General features: G+C 45.1%; 2 protein-coding genes across 4 annotated transcripts in view; one reads left to right on the forward strand and one right to left on the reverse strand.

Annotated features, from left to right (window-relative positions):
* Window positions 1-12,491, reverse strand: part of LOC126414911 (epidermal retinol dehydrogenase 2) — a 288,608-nt gene that overhangs the window by 61,557 nt on the left and 214,560 nt on the right. For all 3 annotated transcript variants that reach the window (XM_050083391.1, XM_050083389.1, XM_050083390.1), the window contains one exon: window positions 2,812-2,983. In XM_050083391.1, the coding sequence (XP_049939348.1) occupies window positions 2,812-2,955 (144 nt within the window). In that variant the 5' untranslated portion in view covers window positions 2,956-2,983. The remainder of the gene's footprint in view (window positions 1-2,811; window positions 2,984-12,491) is intronic.
* The window catches only part of LOC126455193 (calaxin-like), a 210,949-nt gene continuing 199,394 nt past the window's right edge, over window positions 937-12,491 (forward strand). Inside the window, exon 1 of the mRNA XM_050091155.1 lies at window positions 937-998. The gene's annotated coding sequence lies outside the window, so the exon portion shown is untranslated. The remainder of the gene's footprint in view (window positions 999-12,491) is intronic.

Below are 12,491 nucleotides of genomic sequence, written 5' to 3' on the forward strand. Positions count from 1 at the left end.
TCATCGTGCAGAAAATTTGTGGTAGCCTAGCTCTTGAGTGACAATTTCAAACAACCAAGTCCGTGAAACTTGTGGAAAAGAAAGCGAAAGCTCCGTTATTATGAAGTGTCGGTTTTCACGAATCGTTTCATCAACTTTAGCGACAAGATCGTCAGTCACAACGCTCGGGCGTCCACTCTTCTCTTCATCATGAACGTTGGTTTGGCCATTCTTTAAACTGAATGCACCATTTCCGGACGGAACATTCACTCATTACATTGTTTCTGTACACTTCGCACAGTTCACGATAAATTTCTATAGATTTTAGGTTTTTGCGAAAAAAACCTTATCACAGAACGCACCTGACAAGTGGCGGGTTATTCGATTGCAGCGCACATTTCAAATTCGAATATCGAAAAAACCAGACGCGCAGAGACATTCCCACTGTCACAGATGGATGCCGACTGAGCTGCCGAGCAAGCACGTACCAAAATATAAGCGATCTGCGCGCGCCTAGCGGCGTCAGACGGAAACATTCCCTTCTTTCTGAACAGCCCTCGTATTTTCTGCCATGTGTAGTTTTATTATTACCTATGTACTCGTATTGTATCTTTAAACTTGTGCGCTGACCTCTCTACATCTTTCTATCAGAATATTGTTTTTGTAAAGTAAAATTTCCCAGTCTAAGCAATGTCACTGGCATCACCTTGCGTGTGAAATTTTGGTCCGCCGGACCGTGAAGTAATCATAGGTGTCGTGTATAATTTTGGAATCTGAATCGACTGTGAGCGAGCAACGATGTTGTAAAGCTGTATCGCAGAAGTTAGGTTACTATCTCTGACGTGCGTGAGGGCGCAGTGGAGCAGACAATGTTAAGCAGTGTTAGAGTGAGGAAGCAGTGGAAATGTTTTGTTTAAAATATAACGTCTCAGTTTATCAATCTGTTCAATCAACATGATTATATCAAGATTGTAGCGGAAACTGATCTGTTAAGGAGGAAGTTTAGTGGAATGTCATAGGTAAATATTATAATGACGTTGCTTTTTCACTATTTCTGTGCCTTCGGACTGACTTTGTTACTGTACTGAGAGTTGCTAGATCTGAGAGATAGGAAAGTGTATTTTTTGAATATTAAGAAGTTCATTAAATTTAAAATCATGTATGAACACTATTTCACAGTATACAAAAAACATAGTGTTTTCATTTATGCGTATAATTAATTTTTTTTACCAAATTTTCTCTTAAGAGTTTTTAATGGATCGCAGAACCAAGTGTGTTCCGAAAATTAGTTCCATTTGCAACTAACAGAGAACTCATTGCACCTCTCGAGTACCTCTGTGTAGGTACAATAGTTTGCAGCCGGCCGCTGTGACCGAGCGGTTCTAGGCGCTTCAGTCTGGAACCGCGCGACCGCTGCCGTCGCAGGTTCGAATCCTGCCTCGGCCATGGCTGTGTGTGATATCCTTAGGTTAGTTAGGTTTAAGTAGTTCTTCTAGGGGACTGATGACCTCAGACGTTAAGTCCCATAGTGCGCAGAGCCAACTGAACAAGTAATTTGCAGCCTTAGGATAGCGGCGCGCAAGACAGAGCAGTACTGCAACGTGTTATCCAGTTTTGCGCAGAGTAGAGGTAAGGACTAAATATTTTGATGTTCTTTTTATTTATTCAATCAGGGCCAATTTATGTCATTCAGAGAAAGTTTCTGTGATCAGTTCTGCAAAACCAATTAATGTAGGTTTCACGCCAAAGTTCATTATTGAGGCAGTTTATACTGTTCAAAAGTCTTGCAGTCAGACTGCTAAGTTTTACAGTATGAAAGACTTCCTTTTTCACTGCGACAGCTAATTTCTATTATAGAGCGGAGATGCTGAGTCGCAGAAAGACACAACAAAAAGACTCTCACAATTATAGCTTTCAGCCGTTAACGCCTTCGTCAACAATTAGACAGACATACGCGCAGCACACCCACACACACTCAAACGCAACTCAGATACAAGACTGCAGTCTCAGGCAGCTAAAACCACACTGCGGGGAGCAGTTATAATTGTGAGTCTTTTTGTTGTGCCTGCGACTCAGCATCTTTCCTTAGCTTAATATTGTTACATTCCATCCCGGATTTTACGTTGTTTAATTACTATTAAAGTGTAGCTTAGCTTTCACATTACGACAGTACAAGTTTCATTACGACAGTTCATTTATTTATATACTAAGATGGTATCTGTTCTTTCGGACATGTCCGAAAGAACAGATACCATCGGTGACCATGCAGCTCGTTAGAATGTAATTACAATGAAATCAACATCCTTAGCTGCTTACAGGCGTTGACATACGTCAACGGCGACAGATGAAAATGTGTGCCCCGACCGGGACTCGGACCCGGGATCTCCTGCTTACATGGCAGACGCTCTATCCATCTGAGCCACCGAGGACACAAAGGATAGCGCGACTGCAGGGATTTATCTCTGGCACGCCGCCCGCGAAACCCACATTCTCACATTCTCTCAGATGGATAGAGCGTCTGCCATGTAAGCAGGAGGTCCCGGGTTCGAGTCCCGGTCGGGGCACACATTTTGATCTGTCCCCGTTGACGTACGTCAACGCTTCTAAGCAGCTAAGGGTGTTCATTTCATTGTAAGTTCATTTATTATTTCAGCTCAGAGCTTACAATCGGAAACAGCATTTCAGTGATATTTTTAATTATTTCAAAGAGAACTTTCACTCTAACATTTTTTATTTATTTAAAGAGAACTTTCAATAGGAGTTTCCTGATCCTTTTGATGGAAGTGTGTTTACCGCCGACATGGAGAGAGCGAAAGGTTGTTGGGTACTCACGAGCGCTATCTCGCCGGCGACGGACTTCTCCTTGGCGGGCAGGAACTTGGAGACGAGCGCCTCTATGATGGCGAGCAGCACGCGCAGCAGCACGAGCAGCGCGTCAGCCGCCAGCACCAGCCCCGAGTACACCTTCAGCAGCATCCCGCGCTCGGAGTCCAGCGCCTCGGAGCTGCGGGCAAACGCACACACTGCTCAGCCAGTCCCGACGTCTCAAATACACTACAATCCCGTCAAAATAGTATATGCATCCTCTATCTCGTGCTTTGATTTTTTTACTAACAGTTTTAAATTAATAGACATTGTCCTTTTTGCCCCCCCCCCCCCTCCGTCCCCTGTTAAATTACGAGTGTCGTTCAATAAGTAATGCCTCACACTTTTTTGCTTAGAACATATTTATTGTTAAGAGTCAGAATTTGGTGACACACACTACTGGCCATTAAAATTGCTACACCATTGTCATTGGACAAATATATTATGCTAGAACTGACATGTGATTACATTTTCACGCAATTTGGGTGCATAGATCCTGAGAAATGAGTACCCAGAACAACCACCTCTGGCCGTAATAACGGCCTTGATACGCCTGGGCATCGAATCAAACAGAGCTTGGATGGCGTGTACAGGTACAGCTGCCTATGCAGCTTCAACACGATACCACAGTTCATCAAGAGTAGTGACTGGCGTATTGTGACGAGCCAGTTGCTCGGCCACCACTGACCAGACGTTTTCAATTGGTGAGAGATCTGAAGAATGTGCTGGTCATGGCAGCAGTCGAACATTTTCTGCATCCAGAAAGGCCTGTACAGGACATCCAACATGCGGTCGTGCATTATCCTGCTGAAATATAGGGTTCCACAGGGATCGAATGAAGGGTAGAGCCACGGGTCGTAGCACATCTGAAATGTAACGTCCACTGTTCAAAGTTACGTCAATGCGAACAAGAGGTGACTGAGACGTGTAACCAATGGCACCCCATACCATCACGCCGAGTGATACGCCAGTATGGCGAAGACGAATACACGCTTCCAATGTGCGTTCACCGCGATGTCGCCAAACACGGATGCGACCATCATGATGCTGTAAACAGAACCTGGATTCATCCGATAAAGTAACGTTTTGCCATTCGTGCACCCAGGTTCGTCGTTGAGTACACCATCGCAGGCGCTCCTGTCTGTGATGCAGCGTCAAGGGTACCCGCAGCCATGGTCCCCGAGCTAATAGTCCATGCTGCTGCAAACGTCGCCGAACTGTTCGTGCAGATGGTTGTTGTCTTGCAAGCGTACCCATCTGTTGACTCAGGAATCGAGACGTGGCTGCACGATCCGTTACAGCCATGCGGATAAGATGCCTGTCATCTCGACTGCTAGTGATACGAAGCCGTTGGGATCGAGCACGGCGTTCCGTATTACCCTCCTGAACCCACCGATTCCATATTCTGCTAACAGTCATTGGATTTCAACCAACGCGAGCAGCAATGTCGCAATACGATAAACCGCAATCGCGATAGGCTAAAATCCGACCTTTATCAAAGTCGGAAATGTGATGGTACGCATTTCTCCTCCTTACACGAGGCATCACAACAACGTTTCACCAGGCAACGCCGGTCAACTGCTATTTGTATATGAGAAATCGGTTGGAAACTTTCCTGATGTCAGCACGTTGTAGGTGTCGCCACCGGCGCCAACCTTATGTGAATGCTCTGAAAAGCTAATCATTTACATATCACAGCATCTTCTTCCTATCGGTTAAATTTCGCGTCTGTAGCACGTCATCTTCGTGATGTAGCAATTTGAATGGCCAGTAGTGTACATCAACATACCTTGTCCATCTCCTATTTTTCTGCGTAGTCTCCACCACATTCTACGGCCGTACGCCAACGTTGTGGAAGAGCATGTATTCCCTGAACTTCCTGGCAGATTAAAACTGTGTGCCCGACCGAGACTCGAACTCGGGACCTTTGCGTTTCGCGGGCAAGTGCTCTACCATCTGAGCTACCGATGCACGACTCACGCCCGGTCTCACAGCTTTACTTCTGCCAGTATCTCGTCTCCTACCTTCAGATGGTAGAGCACTTGCCCGCAAGAGGCAAAGGTCCCGAGTTCGAGTCTCGGTCGGGCACACAGTTTTAATCTGCCAGGAAGTTTCATATCAGCGCACACTCCGCTGCAGAGTGAAAATATCATTCTGGAAACATCCCCCAGGCTGTGGCTAAGCCATGTCTCCGCAGTATCCTTTCTTTCAGGAGTGCTAGTTCTGCAAGGTTAGCAGGAGAGCTTCTGTAAAGTTTGGAAGGTAGGAGACGAGATACTGGCAGAAGTAAAGCTGTGAGACCGGGCGTGAGCCGTGCTTCGGTAGCTCAGTTGGTAGAGCACTTGCCCGCGAAAGGCAAAGGTCCCGAGTTCGAGTCTCGGTCAGGCACACAGTTTTAATCTGCCAGGAAGTTTCATATCAGCGCACACTCCGCTGCAGAGTGAAAATCTCATTATGTATTCCCTGCTGGTAAAAGATCTTGTCCTGTAGGAGTACCCATGTATTCATTGCATTGCTGACAATCTCGTCATCTTCAAAGTGTGTTCCCCGAAGAGAATCTTTAAGCGGACCAAAGAGATAATGGCATCCACAAGATTCAGCATGTCTGGAGCAGTGGCTGCGACAGGCCGTCCCGAGCGCGGCTGATCATGGAGCTCTGTTTCTGCATTCCTGAGGCTGTAACTTTCTTTACTCATCGCCCAGCTGCACTCCTATCAAATGCAGCATCGCCATACACTGCACACAAACGTTTATGGATGTTCACCACGGTTTCTTTTTCGGCACACAAGATTTCAATAACAGACACTGCTTGTAACGTGAGTCGTACACTATGCGATCGAAAGTATCCGGACAGCCGGCCGGAGTAGCCGAGCGGTTCTAGGCGCTACAGTCTGGAACCGCGCGACCGCTACGGTCGCAGGTTCGAATCCTGCCGCGGGCATGGATGTGTGTGATGTCCTTAGGTTAATTAGGTTTAAGTAGTTCTAAGTTCTAGGGGACTGATGACCTCAGCAGTTAAGTCCCGTAGTGCTCCGGGCCATTTGAACCATTTTTGTATCCGGACACCCCCAAAAACATACGTTTTCCATATTATGTGCATTGTGATGCCACTTACTGCCAGGTAATGCATGTCAGCGACCTCAGTAGTCATTAGACATCGTGAGAGAGCAGACTGGGGCGCTCCGCAGAACTCACAGATTTTGTAAGTGGTCCGAGTGATTGGGTGTTACTTGTGTCATACGTCTGTACGCGAGATTTCCACACTCCTAAACATCCATAGGTCCACAGTTTCTGATGTGATAGTGAAGTGGAAACGTGAAGGGACACGTACAGCACAAAAGCGTACAGGCCGACCTCGTCTGTTGACTGACAGAGACCGCCGACAGTTGAAGAGGGTCGTAATGTGTAATAGGCAGACATCTACCCAACCCACCACACAGGAATTCCAAGGTGCATTAGGATCCACTGCAAGTACTATGACAGTTAGGCACGAGGTGACCAGACTGGGATATCATGGTCGAGCGGCTGCTCATAAGTCAGACATCACGCCGTTAAATGCCAAACGACGCCTCGCTTGGTGTAAGGAGCGTAAATAATGGACGATTGAGCAGTGGAAAAACGCTGTGTGGAGTGAAGAATCACGATACACAATGTGGCGATCCGTTGGCAGGGTGTGGTTGTGGCGAATGCCCGGCGAACGTCATCTGTCAGCGTTTGCAGTGCCAACAGTAAAATACGGAGGTGGTGGTGTTTTGGTGTGGTCGTGTTTTTCACCCCTTGTTGTTTTGCGTGGCACTATCACAGCACAGACCTACACTGATGTTTTAAGCACCTTCTTGCTTCTCACTGCTGAAGAGCAATTCGGGGACGGCGATTGCATCTTTCAACACGATCTAGCAGCTGTTCATAATGAACACCCTGTGGTGGAATGGTTACACGACAATAACACCCCTGCAATGAACTGGCCTGCACAGAATCCTGATCTGAATCCTACAGAACACCTTTGGGATGTTTTGGAACGCCGACTTCGAGCCAGGCCTCATTGACCGACATCGATACCTCTCCTAAGTGCAGCACCCCGTGAAGAATGGACTGCCATTCCGCAAGGAACCTCGCAGCACCTGACTGAACTTATACCTGCGAGAGTGGAAGCTGCTCACGCTAACCACGGGACGACGGCGCTCCGGAGCTCATATTATCCTTGATGTTGCCTATCTTGCGCATGGACTACTCAGTTTGTATATTTTGCTTATTTTTTTCATAGTTCTACACAACTTCTTCCTGTTTTCTCGATTGATCTGTGTTCAGTTTTTCAAGGCCTATCCACTGTGCCAACTTATAACTAAATCTGAGAGGGGTGCGATGGGGAGGTTCCCTTGTAAGGACATTAATGACTTTTTTAAAAAAAAAAAATGTATGGGACATTACTTATTGAACGACCCTCGTAGATTTCAATTATGCGTTTCTTACAATAAAATAAACGTCATTATTTGAATGATTTCCGTCGTAAGTTTTTGGAAGTGTTGTGTAACAAGCAAGAAGTACCCAATAAATAGCGCGAGAGGCCACCACCACACAGGCACAGCCACTCGCCTGGCGTCTCTCAGTTCCGTGCAGCAGCCTCTGCCCGGCGCTTACAAACATGGACCTCTCTCAGCTTCCACGCCACTTTCTCTGACGCGTCGGTACGTCTGCTGACAGAGTGGATAGCAGGCAATAGGGAACGCTGTCAACCATGGACTACTTTGCTTCCACCTCCTAGCGGCAGACACGAGAATCCTCCTCCTGACAGGCACCAAAACCTGGTGCGCTCGAGACACTCCGACACTTACAAACTGGCAGTTAGACGGTGCATTTCAGTGCCTGCTATTAACTCATTATAGTGCTCTGAAGACTACCTTCCTACCTAGCGTTTGCTATTTACCGAGTAATTGGACTATCAAGTGCCTGCTCAGTTACAATCAGAATGGCAAGATATAGGCTTCCAAGAAACAGCAAAGTTGCTTAGATAACATTGTATGGGACTATTTTAATATAACTTAGTCCCAAAACTGTTGTAAAGAATGTACCACGGACCAAAATGACGTCAAATTTAAACAGAATATTATGTAAGAAGGGGGGAAACATGGAAACAAAAAAAAAATTACGAAAATTTTACCACTAGATGGTGCTGTAAGTGGCAGAATACGCAAAACAAAAGATGTAGGGAACAAGGCTGCTCCTCAGTTTGTGTCTGAGACACTCGGCATGACTGCGTGCTGCTGATAGTGCTCCTTTACAAGAATGGTGATGTGCTCCATTAGCTCTGCAGAAGTTCCGGACACTCGAGGGTACGAAAAATAGGCGTTGGTCCGATGTAGGCATACACAAAGTGCCCTCCGCCACGCACCGTCGGGTGGCTTGCGGAGTATGGATGTAGATGTAGATGTATGCCTGAGATTTGGAGGAAATGACTACGAAATTCGGAAGGACAGGTTCTTTTGAAGGCCAGTGGTGAAGCGGGAGGAAAAAACCTGATCCAACGTTAGTAGATGTGGCTACAGCATTGCACGAGGGGTCGAGGGATGGTGTGCAAACATGCAGTGCTTGGGGAATTGCCTGAAAATTGGACACGCTTGTGAACATGATGCATAAAATTCTACGAAACATCCTGCAGTGCTATCCACATAAAACTGGTGATGGTCAGGAGTGGCTTCGTGTTGCCTCGCCATAAAACAATGGTTTGCTGTAGAATTTCTTGCTCGCGTGGAAGTGGACAATTAATGGCCATGGAACATTCTGTGGACAGACGAAGCCCATTTCCATCTTGAAGGACATGTCATTGTGGAATATGGGCAAAGGAAAATCCGCTCGCACATCAACCAATACCGATGCATTCTGTTTGGTGATGGATCGTGGCGTCGTTTATCGTAGAACAATATTTTTTCGACGGGAAGGGTCCTGTTGGACCTTTTACCTGTAGCGTCAGTGGCAAAAGCTAGTGAGAGTCTTTTGTGTACCGACATCACTGCAACCCTTCAACAGCGTTTATGTGTGTTGAGGATTATTTTTGATGCACAGCCAGTGGAACGGCTGCTGCAGGGGGTTTCGTAAATGCTAGAATTATCAGCCGTCATTTCCCTACAGCCTGGCCATCCAAATCATCTGACAATTTGTGTGGGCTCTGGCTATGGAGTCATCTGAAAGATGCTGTGTTTAGTGCTCGGATTACAAACGTAGCTGAACTGAAGGCACGCATAGCGTAATACATTCTGAACGTGACCCCTGTGACACTCCGATCTGTTGTGCGACATGTAACATGTGACAGGAAGCGGTTGACATCATTTTGACCATGTCTTGTGTCAGTCTCATGATAGTTTAAACCGATGCCGTTGTTGGTTTTACGCGATTTTTTGCTCTGGACTATTAAAAGACAAATTTTCCCATTCAATGTGGTACGACCTTGTCGTGGTGGTTGTGCCTATCCAACCAACAGTGCCACAACTGTTGAATGCCAAACTTTCGCGGCCATGGACATTGCACAGTACGCTTGGTTTAATATGCAACTCGCAAGACAGCCATCGTGTTGCCATTCATCTGTCATTTGTAGCCGAACCCGTTTACGCTGTAACGCTTGCAGTGCCATCTAGCGGAAAAAATTTCGTTAATTTTTTTTCGATGAAGTTTCTCGTTTCTTCGATATTTTTTTACACCGTTTTGAAACTGTAACTTTAATTATAGTCACACTTTGTCAGGTTTAGGACATTAAGTACCACGCACTAAACTTTGTACAATTTATGTACCATTTGTAACTTACTGTCAATAAAAGTGTTATTTCTTATTGTATTGGTACATCTTTGTTATAGTGCCACCCTATCAAATAAGTGTTCAGTTGCAAGTGTGCAAATCAGCCACCATTAGGTAACAGCTTTCTGCTAATGTTGATGTTTGGGCTGAATTCAGTAGCATTCAGTTACTACGTTCACAATAAGAACATCCCATTTCCTCGCCGCGCTTGTGTGCTCTTCAGGTGGCTATTGTGCCCACCATGGGGAGGTTATGGACCAGTCTCTTCATATGCCTCCTAAATGAATTGTTGCCAGCGCCTGCACGGTTGGGTGAAAGGTTTGTGATTCCTCATCATTGCCTGTGTTTTATAACACCCGCTGCAGAGGAACAAAGGCCTACCAGCAACAAGGACCTTACAGGTGGTTCAGAAGGTGTTGGCACAGAAAACGGCTAATGAATGTATGTACATTATACTCCTGGTTCTGACTGACTGGTATATCTAAATTTCAAATAATGTCGCGGTGTGTTTTTGGAGCTTGTAAAATTCGGATAGGCCGGCAGCCTTCGCGGGGTATCGAGATCTAGTGGCCTCTGGGGCGGAGGGAGTGTTCCCGTAGTGTATTTCGAAAGTCGGGAGATGATTTTTCGTGATAATCATCAACTTCTTCACGAGTTACGAAATAGTCGCAGCAAATTTTTCGCAGTGATCCAAGAAGTCATTTGTGCGTTTTTTATTCCAGTTACTGGTCACTATTTTTTTCTTTGTATTAGGTTATTAATCTTGGTCCGTAACGACCGTCTTCTGACGTGAATGTTTAGTGATTATCAAGCAGTGTGTACTCAGGTCTGAAAAATCTCATAACCGATACAAAAAAATAATTTTGTTATTTTTAGCTGGAGTACTGAGAGATTCTATGCGTTCTGTCGCGCGGACGTGGATTTTGGGTTGAAGCATTTCGTCTTCCTAGACGAGTGTTCCCGTTTAACGAGTGTTTAGGAGCCCACGAAAGACCTCAGATTATGATGTGGAACCGAATAGGTAAGTAGAAGATGGTGCTCAATGAACGAGGCGGACTTAGCGTGGGTTTCATTGAAAGCAAAACTATTTTCGTTTCCTTTGAAACTTTAGTGTGGTGTTTGTGGGACTTTTCCTAGTGACTTTGAACTGTATTTTTATTTTGTTGTTGCGTGAGACACGGCGGATGTTGACAGAAGCCAGTTGCAGGTGACCTATGAACTGTGGGTGGTGTATAGATTCCAGTTCTGTATTCGCATCTCGTATTATTGTCTTCGGTTTAGTAGTTATTGTTAAATACATGTCATGACTGCGAGACATCTACTTCTTATTTTTTCAAGGTTATCTGAAATCCGGCAACACGTGGAATAGTACACAAGTCTTTATTAATGTTGACTTTTTTGTTTGTCGCCATACCGAAATGCAGTATAATTTTATGCATTTTCTTTTTTCGAAGAATGTTATCAGATCTAGGCTATAGTCAATATTGAAAACTACGAGTTTCACTGCCTGTAATACTTTTTGACAGACAGGTTCAGATAATCGAACAGGTGTGAGGCGATGAACCGTGGAATGGAAAGGTGACTGTCGGAGAATTTGCAGGGGCTGGGAGCTTACGCTATACGTAGCTACCTTTATTTTGCTATAAATGCTAAACGAGGTTTTCATAGTGCTACGAAGGTCCAACAAATTTATAGAATAGCCTCTCTGCTCAATTGTGAGTTGACTTTTATTATGTTTAGAGTTTAGATACGGAAATGTGGTCAGCGAAGAATTTTAATATCGTTTCGGGGCACACCGTTCATAGTATATTGTTGATCATGGAGCTCCGCGGCAGACCATCCCTTTACATGGTAGCAGTGGAATCGTGTCGGCTCTTCGGGTGAATCACACATATGCTACACTACGTCGATGGTCATCTCCACAAACGGAAGGGAGTGAGACAGGGTAGTAGCCTCTCCCCGATATTATTCAATCTGTATATTGAGCAAGCAGTAAAGGACACAAAAGAAAAATTTGGTGTATGAATTAAAATCCATGGAGAAGAAATAAAAACTTTGAGGTTAGCCAATGACATTGTAATTCTGTCAGAGACAGCAAAGGACTTGGAAGAGCAGTTGAACGGAATGGACAGAGTCGTGAAAGGAGGATGTACGACGGACATCAACAAAAGCAAAAAGAGGATAGTGGAATGTAGTCGAATTAAGTCGGATGATGCTGAGGGAATTAGATTAGGTAATGAGACACTTAAAGCAGTATATGAGTTTTGCTATTTGGGGAGCAAAATAACTGATGATGGTCGAAGTAGAGAGGATATAAAATGTGGACTGGCAATGGCAAGGAAAGCGTTTCTGAAGAAGAGAAACATTGAGTACAGATTTAAGTGTCAGGAAGTCGTTTCTGAAAGTATTTGTATGGAGTGTAGCCATGTATGGAGGTGAAAGATGGCTGATAAATAGTTTAGACAAGAGGAGAATAGAAGCTTTCGAAATGTGGTGCTACAGAATAATGCTTAAGATTAGATGGGTAGATCACATAACTAATGAGGAGGTATTGACCAGAATTGGAGAGAAGAGAAATTTGTGGCACAACTTGACTAGAAGAAGGGATCGGTTGGTAGGACATTTTCTGAGGCATCAAGGGATCATCAATTTAGTAATGGATAGCAGCGTGAAGGGTTAAAGTCGTAGAGGGAGACCAAGAGATGAATACACTAAGCAGATTCAGAAGGATGTAGGTTGCAGTAGGTACTGGGAGATGAAGAAACTTGCAAGGGATTGAGTAGCATGGAGAGCTGCATCAAACTAGTCTCAGGACTGAAGACCACAACAACAACGTTGTGAATAATGGTCCAATGTCGAAA

The sequence above is a fragment of the Schistocerca serialis genome, chromosome 1 (assembly GCF_023864345.2).
Source record: "Schistocerca serialis cubense isolate TAMUIC-IGC-003099 chromosome 1, iqSchSeri2.2, whole genome shotgun sequence".
Lineage (NCBI taxonomy): Eukaryota > Metazoa > Arthropoda > Insecta > Orthoptera > Acrididae > Schistocerca > Schistocerca serialis.